This window comes from Bos taurus, chromosome 4, assembly GCF_002263795.3.
Source record: "Bos taurus isolate L1 Dominette 01449 registration number 42190680 breed Hereford chromosome 4, ARS-UCD2.0, whole genome shotgun sequence".
Classification (NCBI taxonomy): Eukaryota; Metazoa; Chordata; class Mammalia; order Artiodactyla; family Bovidae; genus Bos; species Bos taurus.
In genome coordinates, this window is record NC_037331.1 from 60,768,477 (window position 1) to 60,789,068 (window position 20,592).

The window sequence follows — 20,592 nt, forward strand, 5'->3', positions numbered from 1 at the left end:
CCCTTTTTATCTCTATTTTTCCTCTTTAAAAACAGTATAGTAAGGATCATCCTTTTATGTGTCTTTGCTCACCTGAAAGTTCATCTGAAGAGAGTGGGGAGGAAGGAGTTAAAGTATCTGGGGTTCTGGGAAAGAAAGAAGGCAGGTGACACATAAATTTTTTGCAAATGTGCTGAAAATGACCTCCTGGCTGATAAGACTAATGATATTTGCTAGATCTCTTATCTATGGAATGCTCTTAGTAGGATGTGGCTGGTTAAGAATGCTTATGGTAAATAGAATTTATGGATTCATGAGGCAAGACTCCTGAGAGTCACACCAGCTATATAACTATATAGGGCACCAAATGGACATGTTGCCTTGCCTCTAGGCTCCTGCTGTGCTTGATGTCTCACAAATCTCATGAGCGATCTTATCTATTACTTGTTCAAAGAAGGAATGAAAGGTCCAGGAGGTATGCAGGGTTTTTCAGATTTCTTGCTTTAGCCAGGGCCTTGATCACTTGTGTTCTCGAAATTATGAGTAAAGCTCTATATGGATAAGATCTCTGACGCATGTAAGTATGATCTGACGTACTGATCCTTTGTGTTAGCATAGAGATTACTGGAGGATGCCAAGCTGTCATCCAAAAAGGTTGTAGCAGTTTCCATTCTCACCAAGAGTACAGGTTTCTTAGCAACACTGACTAGTTCCAACAATCTGAGGGCCAATAACCCACTGCCATTTAAATTTGTGTTTTTGCTTATTAGTATCATTTTTATATTTTGTTGGTTCTTTGGATTTGTGTGTGTGTGTGTGTGCATTTTCTACTAGTGATATTTGACTCCTTTTTAGGATAAATTTTTTCTTATTAACTTGAGAAACATCACAGTGTAATAATAAAGTACGTGGATTCTGGGTTCAAATCTTGGCTTGCCACTTGCCTTACCTAAGTTTTAGTTTCCTCATTCAATGCTTATTTCATACAGTCACATGAAGATTATATGAGATAATGTATGTGAAACACCAATAATATCTCCTGGTACATAGTAAATGTTCAAATGATGATAGCCAATCAAAGAAGCTCTTTATATATTTTGTATATTACTTCTTGGATTATCAAATATGTTGTGAATATTTTCTCCTAGTCTGAAGCTTATAATCCAACTTTGCTTAGACTTTGTTTAAATTTGTCAGGAAGGAAATTTTTTATGCAATCAAATCTGTCAATCTTTTCCTCTGTGGATTTTGCTGTAACTTGATTTTTCAGCTGAACCTTTTTATCGAACTGACCACTCCAAATTTCACCTGTTTTCTTTAACCCACTTTTTGATTTTGTGGTCAGATCATAAGATCCTCCTTTGGTCTCCGCAGACATCGCCCTTGTATTTCTTTCATGGAAGATAACTGTTAGTCACTCATTTTTCACTCTTCCCTAAAGATCATGTTCCTTTTGTCCTGGCTTCTCTTTCCACATCATACCCCTGTATTGACTCTAATGTTTCAACATCTGCCCCCGCACCCCAGGCAGACGACACTGAAATTTTCAGAGCAGTATTTTCTACTGTTTGACATACTTCTAACATATGTTCCATAATCACCTTAAATTTCTTCTAAAACTGAGGTTTATATACCCCTTTAACATATACTAAAATATAATGCCTGCTAAGGAATACTCTTGGGCTTTTTTCTTAAACAGTACAGATGGAATATTTTTTAACTTTTTATTTTGTAATGGGGTATAGCTGATTAACAGTGTTGTGATAGTTTCAGGTGAACAGCGAAGGAACTCAGCCGTACATACACAAGTATCCATTCCCTCCCAAACTTCCCTTCTATACAGGCTGCCACATAACATTGAGCAGAGTTCCCTGTGCTATACAGAAGGTTCTTGTTGGTTATCCATTTTAAATATAGCAGTGTGTTCATGTCCATTCCAAACTTCCTGACTATCCCTTCCTCTCATCCTGTACCCCAGCAACCATAAATTCGTTCTCAAGGTCTGTGAGTCCGTTTCTGTTTTGTAAGTAAGTTCATTTGTATCATTTCTTTGTAGATTCCACATACAAGGGATGTCTTGCCATATTTCTCTGTCTCTGTCTGACTCACTTCATTCAGTATGACAATCTCTAGGTTGGGATGGAATATTTTTAATGAACAAAAGAAAAGAAATATGATGATGAATCAATAATATGCACAGACTCTCTCTAGGAGGACACTGCAAAACAGGCAAAAGTGGTTGTGACAAGAGGAAAAGACATACTTTTCACTTAACTTCTCTGTCTTTTGAATTTTTGAATAATGACGTATAACACTTATTCAAAAATAACACAAACCTACAAATAAATAAAAGGGAACCTGTCACCAATCCCACCAAATCTATATCCTATTTTGGCTGGTGATGTTACTTATCTACTCAGTCTCTGCTAAGCACTTGGGAATCATCCTCTGTCTCCTCAGATGTGCGTCCAAGTACCATCAAACTGACTCAGAAATGGATCCTTCACCCACCTCCTCACTCAACAGGGACTCTAAGAACACACAATGAGCTAAGCTCTGGGCTAGAGGTAAAAAGATGGTGAAATATCCTCACGAAGTCAGTACAACTCCCTGAGGGAGTCCACAGCCTAGAATGCAGAGCAGTTGTACAGCACAATTTAATAGTATTTCTTAAACAGCTAATTCCTTAAGTCATTTGCAAGTATTTATTTACGTAGGAGATAATAAAATATAGTTTTATAATATACACAAGAAAAAACACATTTGAATGAATACAAAATAAAATGACAGGAGGTGACAGAATTTAGTGTTTATAAGTGAGGCCATCAATAACTAACAATTCAAAGAAATTGAAAGTGTACTTAAAGGTGAGCCTGTGGTTTACATTTATAATCTTTTATAATTGAAAAAAAAAGGCATTAGGCTTTTAAAGGTAATATATGACTTAACAGTTTTTCAAGTGATTTTCATAATGGGTTTCTAGACACCGTCATATATGGATGTGAAAAAAAAAAGACACGGATTTAGGCAAGCAAAGTATTAGTCCATAGCAGCTTGGTGAGGGTTACTTTTCTTACATAAAGAGTCTTCAAATTTACATTTATTCTTATTACAGGAGCAGAAAGAAGTAATTTGCCAGGTATATTTGAGGAGCCTGTAAGCTATATAGCAAAAATAGTTATTTTTAAAAGCCTGTATTCCATGGAAATGTGCATCACACAGCATCTATAGTAAGTGAGTAAATATAAACCATGTGATTAAGTCTTCTAAATAAAACATTTAACCCCCAAATCTCACACAATATCCCCCATGTCCACATGTCTTATTTGATGGCAGCCATAAGCTTCAAACTAATATGCATTTGCTATTTTTAAAAGGTTCTTACCTCCATTACTAAAAATGTTTCTGCAAAGTCCCTTAGAATTTTTTTCAGTGCTCTAGAAACAAGATATATCATGATCAGTAAATGACCACAATCTTCAGAAAAAAGTACTCAGGCTAGAGAAAGAATGGTCAAGTCGGAGGTTTCTGTCTCCAATCATGGAAGATCTTTCTACTTTGAGACCCACAGCTCTAAGGAGACAATTCAAAATTCCTTACTTTAAAACAAATGTTTTATCATGAATAATAGAATAATCAGATATCTAGGAAAATGAGGCTTTTAAATTAAAATTCAGCAAAATCAACTATAATAAATTTTTTTCTACTAATCATTTATGAATAACAGAACTGAAATCCGGTGAAGTTTTACATACAAAAAATATAAATACTGCATAATATGTAGTGAATGAATATTGGCACATATCCTTTTGTATTTAAAGCATAAAATGCAACCAGCAAATCTGATGCTCTTAAGATACATTTATGACATACGTCAGAAAACCTCTATATGACATGGAAATGTCCCACAGTTTAAGGCTTTCCAATAGGTTTATAGCAAGCATCAGGCTGCCAGAGGCGAATATCAACGAGAACTTGATTGAGTTTTTGCATCCAGAGATCCCGTTCTTCCTTGGTATCTGCAGATAGCCAGTTCCTACAGGAACAAACAAAAAGATCAGGATCCTTTCCCCTATTCCATACCTCCAAGTACTCTTACTGTGGGGTAAAGTGAGGGGAGCCTAAACAGTAAAAGGAGTAACTCTTTATTCACTTCACTCATGTCCAACTCTGTGCGACCCCATAAACGGCAGCCCACCAGGCTCCCCTATCCCTGGGATTCTCCAGGCAAGAATACTGGAATGGGTTGCCATTTCCTTCTCCAGTGCATGAAAATGAGAAGTGAAAGTGAAGTCGTTCAGTCATGTCTGACTCTTCGAGACCCCATGGACTGTAGCCCACCAGGCTCCTCCGTCCATGGGATTTTCCAGGCAAAAGTACTGGAGTGGAGTGCCATTGCCTTCTCCTTGCCCTCTTTTAATGGATGCCAAATCAGGAATCCATAGTAAAGTGCTTCTCCAATTACAATAAAAGAAAATCATCTTGCAGATTGGTTAGCTGAGCCATAACTCACACCAATCACATTTAGAAAATGATGGAACTTCACATCAAAGACAGTAACTAATCTTGCACAGGTGATATGACTGGACAATTTGCTGGTGCCAAGACAGTCACTGAGGGTGGGTGGGTCACCTCTTAGAAGAACAAGCACACCACAGATTTGAATATGGGGACCAACCCTCTAGATCCCTGACTCAGGCTCCCCAGGAGCTCCACAGACTCACGGACTTTCACCTGGCCTTACAGATAATACTATTTTATAGTCTCCTTTTTTTTTTTTTTTTGCCCCACTGTGTTAGTAGAGTACAGTATTTACAATAAGTGATCTAAAGATCCTAAGATTTTGTCTACCCTAGTCTCTCTGTTCACACCAGGAATCTCTTCTTTACATCCATATTCAGTTAAAAGTTGAACAGCTGACAGGGCAGGTGAAGGTAGGGGAGAGGGAAATTCCCTAAGTCACAAGCCAGACCATTCTTCTAGACTACAGCCAGATGTTAGAAAGTTGTTGTATTATACTTCTACATCTTTATAATTTCTCCACATTGGTACTAGTAATGGTATAAGCATGATTAAGCCCTGAGTTGATCATCTATTAGTAAATGGAGGGAACACATTTACAATAAAGATAGCGACCATTTGTTGAGCTCATTCCGTGTGTATGACAACACGCTAAGTAGATCTACTCATTAACCTTTATTGTCACTCTGTGGAGTTTATTCTTCACTTATGACACAGGAGATTTCAGAGAGCCAGCAAAGTTAAATACCTTGCCATAGTCACATTTGGTAAGTCACTGAGTTGGGATTTAAACCTACATCAGTCAGTCACTGAGTCGGGATTTAAATCTAGGTCTGTTGACCTCTCAGGGTTCAACTGCACAATACTGCTTTGCCATGTGATGAAGCATTTCTAGTTCAAATGTTTAATCTATATTTCAAAGTAGGCACTACTGATCAGATGATAAATACTTTGCATTGGAGGGAAATACAGCAAGGTTGGTTTGTAGAAATAAAAATGTGATACATTAAATTTAGATAAAAGGCACAGGTCAGAAAGGCCCTGGGGAGAAACAGATAAATAAGGCAAAGGAGAATGTATAACTGTAAAATGTATATACTCTGCAAAAGGTATGATCAAAAAGTGAAATAAGTTTTAAGAAGCCACAAAGCAAAGCTAAAAGACTCAGTCAGTCAAGACTGAATTCAGAATGGGCCTCTCTCAAATGCTTGGTCCACTCAAATTATGATAATGTTATAATGAGAAAAATTACATGCAAGTGAAATACAGCATAATTAGAACAATATGTGATATAACTATTTCCACCATAGGAGAAGGTCGAAGGAGAAATCTGGGAAGGTTTATGTAACAAGTAAAAGATTTTATGAAAAATGTGAGTAATATTTATAAGGGCCATGGTGGTCAGGAAGTACTTGGTGACTGAATTTTGTTTGGTTCCCTTATTGACTATGGCCACAGACAGGATAGCTACTAAAGAAAGTGACTATAAATCCAATTTGCCTCTCCTGTCCTGAATGAGGTCACTGCTGCACAGAAGACCCCCAAAGGAAAGGAGTGGATGAGCTGAATGAACTAAATTAATCTAAAAGCAATCTAGACATCAAGAATTCCCATGGAACGGGTCCCCTTTCTCTCTGTTTTAAAACAAAATGGCGGTATTGGGGCAACTTTGTTCTATTTTAATAGAGTGTCTCTTGCCTAAGCTATCTGACATTTCCACATCAGAAACTCATGGAGCCATTCTACCCATCTCCCTATCTGAAATATTCAGCCACAATCTGATTAACAGAGATTTTGTCAAATTCTAACTTTTGTCCCTAATCACAATTTTTTACATTGAAGTTGGTGTGCAAGCTTCTCTTGGGCATTCAGGCAAAAAAATCTTAGACCCTTAGCAATAAGTTTCTGCATCTTATACTTAAGTTTAGGGTTAACAAAAACTGACACTCCCAGTAGTTTATTCTATCCATCACCAACCAGAAATTTTCAGAGTAGAGTGAAGTACTTTGGGAAGGTACTTTGGTACTTTGGGAAGGGACAGGCAGGGATGTGTCAAATCTCTTTAAATAATACTTGACTTACCAATTACACATGAAATCTTCAAACTTAACACAAAGAATATTAGCTAACTGCCCCGAAAATGGCTAAACTGTAAGTATGCTGGAAAACATGATAAACTAAGACATAAGTTGAATGCTGTGTTTTTCTTAGCTATATTAATTTTGTTATTACATTCCTCTCTTACTGTTGTGTATGTGTTTTGTCTTCTCATTCTTAAAGCATACGCTCTTCAAAGACAAAGACAGTCTCTGATATTTCTCACAGTGTTAAGGACATAGTGGGCAATCAATTACTTAGTTGATAGAAACATTTATAACCCAATACATACTTGGTTACACAGAGTGTGTCCCTGCATTGGCTGACCAGCGTCTCTCGGTCATCTTCTCTTTGTGGTCGAACAGTAATTAATTCTAAAGTGTTGCGTCTTGCACAAAATTCTCTGTTGACTGGTTCTATCTGCCGACTGGTACAATTGGCCAAATTTAATCTTCCTATGGGATTCTTTAAAACAAATTTTTAAAAAATATGATTAGTAGAAAATAAATAAGACCATTTAAGTCAGCAAGCACTGAGCAGTATTCAACTTGATACCAACTTAAAATAAGAAAACCATTAATTTAGAAGTTAAAACTTAATTACACTGTATTTAGAGAAACATATTTAATATTTATGATTATTTCTTCCTGGATATAAAAATAGAAACCAAAAATGTCAACTGTTCATCTTAGCCAGCTTAAAAAACAAACCATTTGTTATGGAAAACTTAAAATAGATACAAAGTAAAAAGAACAGCATAAGAAGTTTCCATGTACCCATTAATCAGTTCTAACAAATAGAAACAAACATTCAACCCTTTTTGTCTCAAACCCTCTTACTTCTTCCCTTTCTACAAATAGAAACCTAGACATAGTATTTCATCTGTAAATATTTTTTACGTATCTCTAAAAGATCAGGCCAAAGTACTGCCTTGGATTTTTAGAAGCCATGTCATTCCTACAGTATGAGAATAAAAAAAAAAAAAAAAAAATTGCAAGACTAAATGGTGCTGAAAAATGGGAAAAGGGACAAGCATGGGCCCAAACAATGTATTTATTTATTTATTTAAATTTATTTTTGGCTGTACTGGGTTTTGGTTCCTATGCACGGGCTTTCTCTAATTGCAGCGAGCAGGGACTGCTCTCTCATTGTGGTGCCTGAGCTTCTCATTGCAGTGGTTTCTCTTGCTGCAGAGCACAAGCTCTAGGCACAGGGGCTTCAGTAGCTGCAACATGTGGGCTCAGTAACTGAGGCACATGGGCTTAGTTGCCTACAGCATATGCAGTCATCCCAGACCAAGGATTGAGCCCATGTCCCCTACATTGGCAGGCAGATTCTTAACCAGGGAAGTCCTGGGCCCAAACAATTTAGAAACTGCCAATCAAAGTGTCAAATGTATTAGTAATTAAAAAAAAAAAAATTAGAATGAAATATATCATTTTAAAACATTAGATTGACCAAGTCTGAAAAGAATAGTAATAACCAATATTGATTGGTTGGGGGTAACAAATTCTTATACACTGCTAGTGAAAGCATAAAATGATCTATTACTGGTAGATAATTTAATAACAGTGATCAAAAAACATTCTAAATGAACATATCCAGACCATACAACTTCACCTAAAAGAAATTTATCCTAAGTAAATATATAGGTACAAGAAGATGTTTATATAGGTACTGCTGTTGTTTAGTCGCTAAGTCATGTCTGACTCTTCTGTGACCCCATGGTCTATAGCCTGCCAAGGCTCCTCTGTCCATGGGATTTCCTAGGCAAGAATACTGGAGTTGCCATTTCCTTCTCCAAGGGATCTTCCTGTCTCCTGCACTGGCAGGCAAATTCTTTACCACTGAGCCATCAGGGAACTCTTATATAGGTGTAATTGCTGTTTTTTCATAACGCTGAAAAGATTGAAACAAATTAAATGACAGTAGTAGGGGACTATTTAAAACAAATAATAACATTATGTTTCCAGCAAGTATGGAAAACTAAGTAGTCTGAGAGTCCTCTGAAAACCCCCCAAATGCTAGATAACTGAACTTGCAAGACAGCAAAAGAAACCTTCATAGGCCAAAATCAATGAGTAAGAGTGCAGAATGGTAGGCTAGCCTGAAACCTGGCTTCCTTGGGTTCCTAGCATATCTACCAATGCTAGGAACTGGCAACCTTGACTCACAGATTATATGATATAATATGAAATGTGATATTTGCTTTAAAATACCTTAGCAAACCAATGAGAACAAAAGTGTGCTGTGGAGGATAAATGAAACAAGGAAATTAATAAGGTATTTCTCTCTTACTAATTTCTCTTTTTCTGGGTACATTTCAATTATAAAAAGTTAAATATATAGGTACATCTATTTCTGTGTGTATGTGTGTGTGTGTTTAAGTAAAAGAATAAATACACTATTGAATAAAAACACAACTTAGGAGAGTTATCTTACCAGGCTTAAAGATTTATTTTACAGCTATGGTAATTGAGAATGAGAGATACAGACCAAAGAAAACAGAATAGAAAGCCTAAATATAGACCCACATATAAAACGATACCTTGATACATGCCAGAAACAGCATGTGGATGAGTGGGGAAAGAATGGATCATCCCATGATGCTGGCACAATGGGGTTTCCAGATTGGGGGGTGGGGGAGATCAATTCCAGGTAAATTAAATGTTAAACATAAATCTTTATAATTTTTAGAAGTCATAAGGAAGTATATTCTTTATGACTATAGAGATGGTTTTCTTAACTAAGACACAAAAAAGCAAACAATAAAATAATAAACTGACAGATTTATCTTAGCATTAAAAATTCTGTTTATGAAAAGATACTATAAGGATAAATTAAAGCATATGCCAAGCAAAAGACTAGAAAAACAAGTGGCCAAAATACATAAGAAAAGATGCTTGCTCAATGCTCAGTCAAGGAAAATTAAAATAAAAACACAGTAAAATAACATTTTACACCTATCACAATCAGAGTTTAAAAGGCTGAAACAACAAATGTTGCTGGGATGTGGAACACTGACAACTCCTGGTGGGAACAGAACGTTATACAACCAATTTCAAGATTCACCAGACAAAATCTAGCTAAACTGAAGACGTATAAAACCCTACAAACCAGAGATTCTGCTACTAGACACAAAATCGAGAAAAGAGCTCTGATCCAGCTTGGTGCCCTGTGATGACCCAGATGGGTGGGATGGGGGTTAGGGGTGGAAGGGAGGTCCAAGAGGGAGGGGTGATAAGTATACATGTAGCCAATTCACTTTATTGTACAGCAGAGACTAACACAACACTGCAAAGCAATTATACGCCAATTTAAATAAAGAAAGAGCACTGGTCCATATAGTTAAGTCATAGCAGAGCTGTTTATAACAACAACAATTTGAAATAATCAAGTGCCCATAAATAAGAGAAGTGTATAAATTGATTGTGATGCATTCTTATAATGGAGTATTTCAGTACTGAGAAAGATGGGTAAAGCTCTGCAAACTAGAGCTACGTACATGCTACACACACCAGCCAACACTAACTTCACAAATCATGTTGATTCAAACATGCAAGTTGCAAAACACTATACACAGTATGATACTATTTGTAAAATGTTTCAAAATACGCAACTGCAATAATACACTGCTTATACCATATTCAAAAGCAGAGACATTACTTTGCCAACAAAGGTTCATCTAGTCAAGGCTATGGTTTTTCCAGTGGTCATGTATGGATGTGAGAGTTGGACTGTGAAGAAGGCTGAGCGCCGAAGAATTGATGCCTTTGAACTGTGGTGTTGGAGAAGACTCTTGAGAGTCCCTTGGACTGCAAGGAGATCCAACCAGTCCATTCTGAAGGAGATCAGCCCTGGGATTTCTTTGGAAGGAATGATGCTAAAGCTGAAACTCCAGTACTTTGGCCACCTCATGCGAAGAGTTGACTCATTGGAGAAGACTCTGATGCTGGGAGGGATTGGGGGCAAAAGGAGAAGGGGACAACAGAGGATGAGATGGCTGGATGGTATCACTGACTCGATGGACGTGAGTCTGAGTGAACTCTGGGAGTTGGTGATGGACAGGGAGGCCTGGCGTGCTGTGATTCATGGGGTCGCAAAGAGTCGGACACGACTGAGCGACTGATCTGATCTGATCTGATCTATGTATATCACATATAAAAAAATTTAAAGAAATACATGGGAACAAAATAATTTTAGGATAGGGGTTATCTCTGTGAAGGAGAGAAAATTATATAAGGAGCTTCAACTGGACTGATAATACAGAGGCTGGTGGAAATTATGTTTTTTTTGAATGTTCCAAATATTTCACAATAAATCTTAAAATTTTACATGGCTACAATGTAACACATACAGTTATCTAATGTAATATCATAGATATATTTTTACCTATGTGGAAAGGTATCAGGACGTTCATTATCAAGTAAAAATCAAGTTAAAAAAGATATGATATTTTCTGTTTAAAAAGATTCATAAATGGATATATAATTATTATTATTATATAGTATACATTTTAAAAATTTAGAAGGATCTACAACCAAAATGTGAACAGTAGTTATCTTTTATAGATGAGTTTACTTTATTATTCTGCTTATTTCTATTTTCCAGTCTTTGGATAATAAATTATCACACTTGGGCAATAACATTAAATTTTTAAAAAATAAGACGTAATGTATTACATAAAATTCTATTATAAAATTTTAGAAACAAACTAAAATCACAATATTCCTATGGTGGTTTTCCATTTCTGTTTTATCCTAAATTTAGGTAAATCAACTGTTAATAAAATACAAAAGTGAATTTAACATATTTCTGACTAAAAATCAATTAAAAATATTATAAAACATTCCAGAAAAAAAAAAAAGAAAAATATATGCCTTAAGGTATTTAAAGAGTGGTCAAATCACAGGGAATGAACAAGATATAAAGTTCTAACACACACACACACACACATATACACACACACTCACTATATCTTAATGGCTTAGTAAATAAACCTGAGTGCGGAATTTGGGTGGCTTATGGCCACAGGGAACACTTGCATAAAATATTACCTGAAAGTCAGTCAGGGCTTTCACCACTGACCATCAGTATTAGTATTACCTTTCGTTTCTCATCATCTGGATAAGTCCAATAAGAGATACAGTTTCCAGAAAGAACACACCATCTTCGATGCCAGGCACCAAAACCACTAACATCTTCAAATATGGTCTGAAAAAGTCAATGAAATACTGACTTTAGAAACCTGAGGATCAATTAAATGTTTCTACACATTAAACTTCAGTATGTTGACATATTTCATACTTCAAAATCAACTTGCATGATTTTCTTTTCCTTTTTTTTTAAAGTACTTAAGTTTAATTTTTTTTATTCTACTCTGTATCAAGGCCAGAAGTCTTGTTATTTCAATCTCAAGAGCAAAGTTAGTACAAATGACTCACCAGCTCCCTTTTGTGTTTACATTACAAAGGTAATAGAAAAGGAAAAATTTGATAGATAAAAATAATACCAAGTTATCATTACTCCCTACTATAATCAGAGAAAAATAACAAGAGGACAGATTTTTCATTTTTATAGCTAGGGTAACTGAAGGCCAAGGAAATTAAATGACAATATACAATCACAAAGAAGAACTGGAACCTTCTTGCTAATGCAGAATGTACTTTTCTTGCCGCTCATCAGTACTGGCAGAGCTAGACAAGCACCATTTTAGAATCACTTAGAGTTTCACTGGTTGGTAGTCTCCTTCGATTCAGCTGCCCCTGGCACATCAGGAAAGAAAACTGCACCAAGTAACTTTAATTTCAATTACTACCTCTATTTTTAAACAGAGGTTAGAAGTAATTAAAAGGCACAATTTAGAGAGGGGACAGAAGTTATCTGTGGGAGTCCTGAGCAATTTTTTTTTTTTTTTTACCACATTTCTATAAGTGTGGATGCAATAAGAGTGGGCTCTAGGATTCAAGACAGAGTTAACCTGAAAAGATATAACTCTAAACTACTTAAGAGCCCAGCTCAAAAGTTAAACAGGTCAGACCTTATAGGCAAAAGAACCAGTTGGCATAAGAGTCTATCAGATGCTAAAGGTATCTAAAGCAAGATGTGGAAATATTATATTTACATTAAAGGAAAAGATCAGTAAGCGTACACTATGTTCAAGTCTGATATTTACAAAAACACTCTTCCAAGAATATCTAGTGCCATCTGCTGGATTTACATGTGTAAAAGCTACGAAGTCTGATTTACAGTCATCTTGGCAGCTTGGACTTCCTGTACAGTCTAGCTCTTCCTTCCATACCCTATGTCAGCAACTACAAATTGGTTTGTGATATCTGTCATACAGTTCAAACTCTTGCTTCACAAAGAAAACCAAAGCTATTAGATCTTCTCTACATCTTGTACCACACCCACAATCTTCTGTATATTCTACACACATACTTTTCTCCTCTGATAATGGAAAAAGTGTAATTCTGTACAAGATCATGAACCGTGGCTTGGATCTTCTTTGCTCTCACTCTCATGACTTTGTTCCATGTGTTATTCCTTCACCCTAGTGCAAGTTCCCCATTGCCTCTATCTTCACCCTCTTTGGCCCTATTGGAAGCCACCCATTTGAATTTACAGACACTCAAGTCTCTTCAGTCCTAATAAAATGTGAACAAAATCCTTCTTTCACCCTACATACCTCTGCAAGTACCACATTCTTTTTACCCCACTGCAGCCAAACTTTGTTTCAAAGAGTTTCTACACTCTCATTCTTCATCTTCCACACCCTTTATAACACATTTGCAATCTCGCTCCTGCTCCTGGCAAGACCAGAATGACCATCTCATAAATAAGTCCTACAGTCTCCAATAAATCCTTATCTAACTTGATCACTCCTTCTTCCAGACTCTCTTCCCCTGGCAACCATGATACTAAATTATCCCTTGCCCGCCCTGTAGTCTTCTCTTCTTAGGTCTGTGGCTTAAATGTCAGTGTTCTCCTGGTTATTCAAGTCTGCCTGCACTTTGAATACTACCACTCTGCTGCAGATTTCCAAACCTTCATCTCATCTAAAATGTCTATCTTGAGTACCAAACTCAAACCTCTGAAACATGTCTCTAGGAATTTAAACTTCAAGTCGTTTAAAACTTAAACCATTAAAACTTTCTCCCTTGGGTGGGGATTGACTGACAAGGGACATGAGGGAACTTTCTGGGGCAGTATTTTGTACTTAATAGAAATCTGGGTTACATAGATGTATGCCTGTATAAAAACTCAGGGGATGGATACTGAGGATTCAGGGGAACATGCTAATGTCCACGATATATTTTGAAATTCTGCCCCACAAATATATTTTCAGGATTCGCTAGAAGGATAGCTCGGTAGTAGGTACATGATAAAGCAAGGACAGTAAAAAATGTTAACAGCAAAACCTAGATGCTGGGTATGCGGGCATTCAAATTCTAACAACATTGTTGTATGTTTGCAATTTTCCACAATTAAATTTGGGGAAAAAACACTTTCCATCACAAACACAAACACTTGCTCCTTCCCCAGGGTCCCTAATCTCAGTATAGTCACCCAACAAATTGTGCAAGGCAGGGATCTGGGTGACATTCTTAATTCTGCTTCTCCACCCCTACAAACAAACCACTAAGGTCTGCCCTTCCTCCTCCATCCCTCCACGATGAGTCCTTCACTCCACCCAGATTGTCAGCCACCATCCCCTCTCTCAAGGAGTAATTCAGTCTCCTCGCTAGTCTTCTTCAGGTCCTCACTCCCCTGTCTACTTCCACACAGCAGTCAGAACGACCTTCCTAAACTCCCAATTTGATGTCAGTCCTCTGCTTAAAACTGTATAAGAGCACCCCACTGGCTTCATGCTAAAGTCATTAAAACGCTTTCAGACACTTGGTCTCATTTCTCCTAAATACACTTTCCCCCGCCCCAATCAGTTGCCTCACTGCCCTTCCTCCGCACACACATTCTGACTCTAAATGCATTACTCTAAATACCTGCCTCTATCTAGATGTGTCATGTATTTCTCTGGTGGGGGCGAGAGAGGGAAGGGGCCTCTAGCCCACGGTACGTGCTTTTCCTTCATCTGGAGCACATCTCCCTCCTCTCTTCCCCTGGCTGACTTGTTCAGCTGCCAGTTTACAAGTTACTTCCAATAGCTTCCAGTAAGCCCTCCCACACATACCTAAGACGTGGTGTCCTGCCAGTCTACATCCATGCTCTCCACGCTTTCTCCCATTACAGTACTGCATTGTATTTCTCCCTATTAAACTACAAATTTCTGAGTGGAGGGACTATTTTTTGCAGCCCATTACATTCCAACACCAGCACAGTGACAGGCATAGCGGGGTCATGCAACAGACCTTTACTGAACCAGTTAATTGCTTAGTCACACAGACTTTCATTCCTATGGGAAACCAAGTCTATACTTCAAAAGATGGAAAAAAATATAAATATAGATCCAGTGATGTTACTTACTAGAAAACCTCTTTCTTCCACACTTGAATTCACCTGACACTTTATTTTTAAATAAATATGACCTTCCAAAGGAGATAAAAAGGGCACCTGTGAGGAAAGAGAGCAAATTATTTGTAAAAGTTTTCTTGATAAAACATGTTTAAATCATGAATAGCATGAATAAAGAATATTATGCCTTGAAAACATGGTATTTTCTAAAGCTGGAATATAAAGTAGGTGGCCAAAAAGCCACTGGTTTCTTAGCAACAAATGCTTCTGAAGAATAAATTCATTCAATATAGAGCCCGATTAAAAACAGAACCCTAAGTCCCAAGTTAATGTGATAAAGAAAACAGATTTAAGAAGACAATACATGTGTTTATCCATTCTCTATCAACAGAACATACTTGATAGAAAATGGTATAAACCAATTGGCTTTTTTAAACAGTATAATATTATTCAGCAACAAAGAACAGTGAACTACAGAATGGAAAAGTTAATCCTCAAATTCATATGTAATTGCAAGAGGCCCCAAATAACCAAAACAATCTTCAAAGTCGTACTTTTCAATTTCAAATCCAAAGCTACAGTAATCAGAACAGTGTAATACTGGAATAAGGATAGACATACAGACCATAGGAATAGAACTGAGAGTCTAGAAATAAACCCACACATTGATAAACCCAGATTGATTTTCAACAAGGGTACCAAAACCATTCAATGAGGAAAGAGCAGTATTTTCAACAAATGGTGCTGGGGAAACTGGACAGCCACATGCAAAAGAGTGAGGTCGGATCCCTACCTCATGTCACATACAAAAATTAACTCAAAATGGATCAATGACCTAAATATAGGGGTAAAAAACCATACAATTCTTAGAAGAAAAATAGATGAGTAAAACTTCAGTGATTGTGGACTTGGCAGTGGTTCTCAAATATAATACCAAAAGTATGACCAACAAAAGAAAAAATAGACAAACTTCATCAAAATGAAAATCTTTTCAGTATGAGGGTTCCTCAAAATACTAAAAACAGAACTATCATAAAATAAATCAACCCCACTTCTCAGAATTTATCCAAAAGAATCAAAATACAAATTGCCAACAAACACATGAAAAAAATGTTCAACATCAATCATCATTAGGTAAGAAGGGAGGCTCAAGAGGAAGGTGATATATGTACACTTATAACCAATTCAGGTTGTTGTACAACAGAAACCAACACAATATCGTAAAGCAATCTTCCTCCAAATAAAATTTTCTTTAAAATAGTCATTAGGTAATAATTGTTAGCTTGATGATAATGGTGAGGATAAGGATGAATATTTTAATGGAAATCTCACGTTGCCATCGTGTCCAGAACCATTTAGTGAGGAATGAGTAAAAAGGAATCTGATTCTTTCATTGGAATCACATTGCTTTGAACCAAAATAAACATAAGCTAAATTACAAAACCAACAAGTTATTGAAAACAGAATTTTGTATTGCTTATTTTAAAGTTGAATCATTCTATACCCATAAAGTTTTTTCTTATTTTTTAGAAACAAATATGGTTCCAACATTTATAATCCTAAAACTCATGCTACAGCTTTAACCATGCTGTGGTTGAACTGCATCCCCTCTCCATCCATCCCTTACCAAAATCACATGTTGAAGTTCTGACTCCCAATACCACAAAATGTGACTATATTTGGAGATAGGGACTTTAAAGAGGTCACCAAGGTTAAATTAGTTCATCAGGAGGGACTCTAATCCAATATGATTGTGTCCTTATAAATAGAGGAAGATTTAGACACACAGAGAAAAGACCATGTGAAAGACACCTAAGACAGCTATCTACAAGCTAAGAAGAGAGGGTTTCAGAAGAACCCACCCACTTCAAAGCCTAGATTTTGGACTTCTAGTCTGCAGAACTGTAAAAAATAAACTGCTTCTTAAGCAAAAAAATAAAACAGAAGAGTTGACCCCAAGTAACAAAACCCCGTTTCAGCTCCACTACTGATTACACTAAGAGACGAAAGGGTATTATCACCACCTACTTCAGACTCTACTGCTTTTTAATAATATTAACATCTAGCCTCCAGTTTAAAAGTCTTACAAGTCATGAAAAAGCAGGAAAAGGTGGCCTTTAATAAAAAGAAAACAAATCCTGTCAATAGCAGGTCCACAGATGATCTAGTTGTTAGAATGATAAGACAAGGACATTTATATTTTGTTATGGAATTTAGAGGAAAAGAAGGACAAAAATGGGTGAGAAAAGGGAGAATTTCGACAGAGAAATGGAAACTCTAAAGAATATATATAAAAAAAATCCCAATGGGAATTTTAGAATAAGAAAAAAGTTGAAATTGAATAGACTTTCACTGGATAGGCTTTACAGGAAACTGGGCACATTAGAAAAAAAGACATGAACTCAAAGACTGGTAAACAGAAATGACCCAAAATGAAACACAAAAGAAAAAACAAATTAAAAACAAACAAAAAAAGCGGGCTATAGATCTGTAGGAACATAATCAAGAGTCCAACATACAATTCAACTGGAGTCCTAGAAAGAATAAAAAACAAGGCAGAAGAAATATTTGATGAGATAATGGCTAAGCATTTGCCAAAACTTATAAAACATGAACTAGAAAGAGCTCCATAAAGTTCATTAACTTAGGATGAAAAAGAAATGACCCAGCATGACAAAGAAAACCACACCTAGGCAGATTAGGGTCAAAGTGTCTCAAATTTTAAAAATTTTAAATATTAACAGTGGAAAAGGGGAATTCCCTAGCAGTCCAGTGGTTAGGACTTGGTGCTTTCACTGCTGGGAACCCAGGTTTGATCCCTGGTCAAGAAACTAAGATCCCACAATCTGCACTGGCACAGACAAAAAAATTAAAACAGGACTTTCTTGGTTGTCCAGTGATTAAGAATTTGCCTGCCAATGCAGGGGACAGGGATTCAGTCCCGTTGGGGAAGATTCCACGTGCCTCAGGGCAACTAAGCCTATAAGCCGCAACTACAGAGCCCATGTGCCATAACTACTAAAGCCCACACAGCTACAGCCCATGCTCCGTAACAAGAGAAGCCACGCAACGAGAAGCCTACACACTGCAATGAAGAGTATCCCCTGCTTGCCGCACCTAGAGAAAGCCTGCGAGCAGCAGTGGAGACACACCAGAGCCAAATAAATAAAAATAAAGATAATAGAAATTTTAAAAAACAGAAAAGATAAGACTGATGGCTGACTGATGATCAGAAACAAAGTCAGAAAACAATAAAATGGCAACTTTAAAAGAATGGGTGAAAGGAAAAAACCTGTCAGTCTAGCAGTCCTTCAGAAATGAAGACAATGTAAAGAAAGACATTTTTAGATAAACAAAAGTTAGAGAATTCATTTCCAGCAGACTTATGCTACAATGAAATTAAAAAACAAAAAAACTTCTTCCTAAGAAGGCAATAATCCCACATGGAAGTCTGACTCTACGAAATGAATGAAGAACATAACAACTGGTAAATACAAAGGACAATACTTTTAAATTTCCTTTAAAAATTGATTGAAAAAATAACAGTGCATTGGGGTGTATAACAAGGGTAGAAGTAAAATATAATGGAATGGACAAATGCAAGGTTCTAACACTTGCAAGGTACATAAAGTGTAATTGTATTTCAAGGTAGACTGTAGTGACAGTAATAGGCTAAAGATGCATATTGTAATTCTCAGTAATAACTGAAAAACAATACAGGGAGGTACAGCTAAAAAGCCAACAGAAAAGAAAAATGATTACCAAAATACTCAGAAGCAGTCAAGAGAGGAAAAACAAATGAACAAAGAACAGTTGCTACAGAGCAAAAAAGCAAGAGTATGTTTCAATACTTTAGTTACAAAAACAGGCTGCTGAACTTTAGTTAATAATATATCAATATCAGTTCATTAATTGTGACAAAAGTAACTTCTGTCAAAAAAAAAAAAAAAGGCCAAGGGCCAGATTTAGCCTGTAGTGTAAGTATGCCTGCTTTGTAATAGACTAAACCCAACCTGGGCATGGAACAACAGACTGGTTCCAAATAGGAAAAGGAATACGCCAAGGCTGTATATTGTCACCCTGCTAATTTAACTTATATGCACAGTACATCATGAGAAACGCTGGGCTGGAAGAAGCACAAGCTGGAATCAAGATTGCCAGGAGAAATACCAATCACCTCAGATATGCAGATGACACCACCCTTATGGCAGAAAGTGAAGAGGAACTCAAAAGCCTCTTGATGAAAGTGAAAAAGGAGAATGAAAAAGTTGGCTTAAAGCTCAACATTCAGAAAACGAAGATCATGGCATCCGGTCCCATCACTTCATGGGAAATAGATGGGGAAACAGTGGAAACAGTGTCAGACTTTATTTTGGGGGGCTCCAAAATCACTGCAGATGGTGACTGCAGCCATGAAATTAAAAGACGCTTACTCCTTGGAAGAAAAGTTATGACCAACCTAGATAGCATATTCAAAAGCAGAGACATTACTTTGCCAACAAAGGTCCGTCTAGTCAAGGCTATGGTTTTTCCAGTGGTCATGTATGGATGTGAGAGTTGGACTGTGAAAAAAGCTGAGCACTGAAGAATTGATGCTTTTGAACTGTGGTGTTGGAGAAGACTCTTGAGAGTCCCTTGGACTGCAAGGAGATCCAACCAGTCCATTCTGAAGGAGATCAGCCCTGGGATTTCTTTGGAAGGAATAATGCTAAAGCTGAAACTCCAGTACTTTGGCCACCTCATGTGAAGAGTTGCCTCATTGGAAAAGACTCTGATGCTGGGAGGGGTTGGGGGCAGGAGGAGAAGGGGACGACAGAGGATGAGATGGCTGGATGGCATCACCGACTCGATGGACGTGAGTCTGGGTGAACTCCGGGAGTTGGTGATGGACAGGGAGGCCTGGCATGCTGCGATTCATGGGGTCGCAAAGAGTCGGACATGACTGAGCAACTGAACTGAACTGAACCCTGTCAGTACTGCATTAAATATAAATGTATCAAACACTCTAATGAAAAGACAAAAAATTGTTTAACAGTAACAAAACATGACCATAAAATATGCTTATGAGACATAAATTTGACATATATGAAAACAGACAAGTTAGGAATAAAGAATGGAAAAAGAGGGGATTCCCCAGTGGTCCAGGGGTTAGGCTCCGCCCTTCCACTGCAGGGGGCACGGGTTTGACCCCTGGTTGGGGAACTAAGACCCCACATGCCACATGGCATGTCCAGGAAAAATTAAAAAGAATGGAAAAAGATATACCATACAAACATTAATCATAAGAAAGCTGACGTAATTCTATTAATAACAAACAAAATAGACCTTAAAGATGACTACCAGAAAGATAAAGTGTTAACAATTCATCAAGAAGATCTTAAGTATCTATGTACCCAATAGCATAGCTTTAAAATACATGGAGCATAAATTGACAGACAAAACTAAGTGCCTAAATTGAGACTCTGTTGCTTTTACTGCTTGGAAGTTTGAGGGATTGGTATTTTCTTCCAAATAAAATCACGC

General features: G+C 37.0%; 1 protein-coding gene across 10 annotated transcripts in view; it reads right to left on the reverse strand.

The window, feature by feature from the left end:
• Nucleotides 1-1,689: 1,689 nt before the first annotated feature.
• Nucleotides 1,690-20,592, reverse strand: part of ANLN (anillin, actin binding protein) — a 174,811-nt gene continuing 155,908 nt past the window's right edge. For all 10 annotated transcript variants that reach the window (XM_024991075.2, XM_024991076.2, XM_015469486.3 and 7 more), the window contains 4 exons: nt 15,082-15,168; nt 11,704-11,811; nt 6,890-7,062; nt 1,690-4,015 (listed from right to left, as the gene is read on the reverse strand). In XM_024991075.2, the coding sequence (XP_024846843.1) occupies nt 3,892-4,015; nt 6,890-7,062; nt 11,704-11,811; nt 15,082-15,168 (492 nt within the window). In that variant the 3' untranslated portion in view covers nt 1,690-3,891. The remainder of the gene's footprint in view (nt 4,016-6,889; nt 7,063-11,703; nt 11,812-15,081; nt 15,169-20,592) is intronic.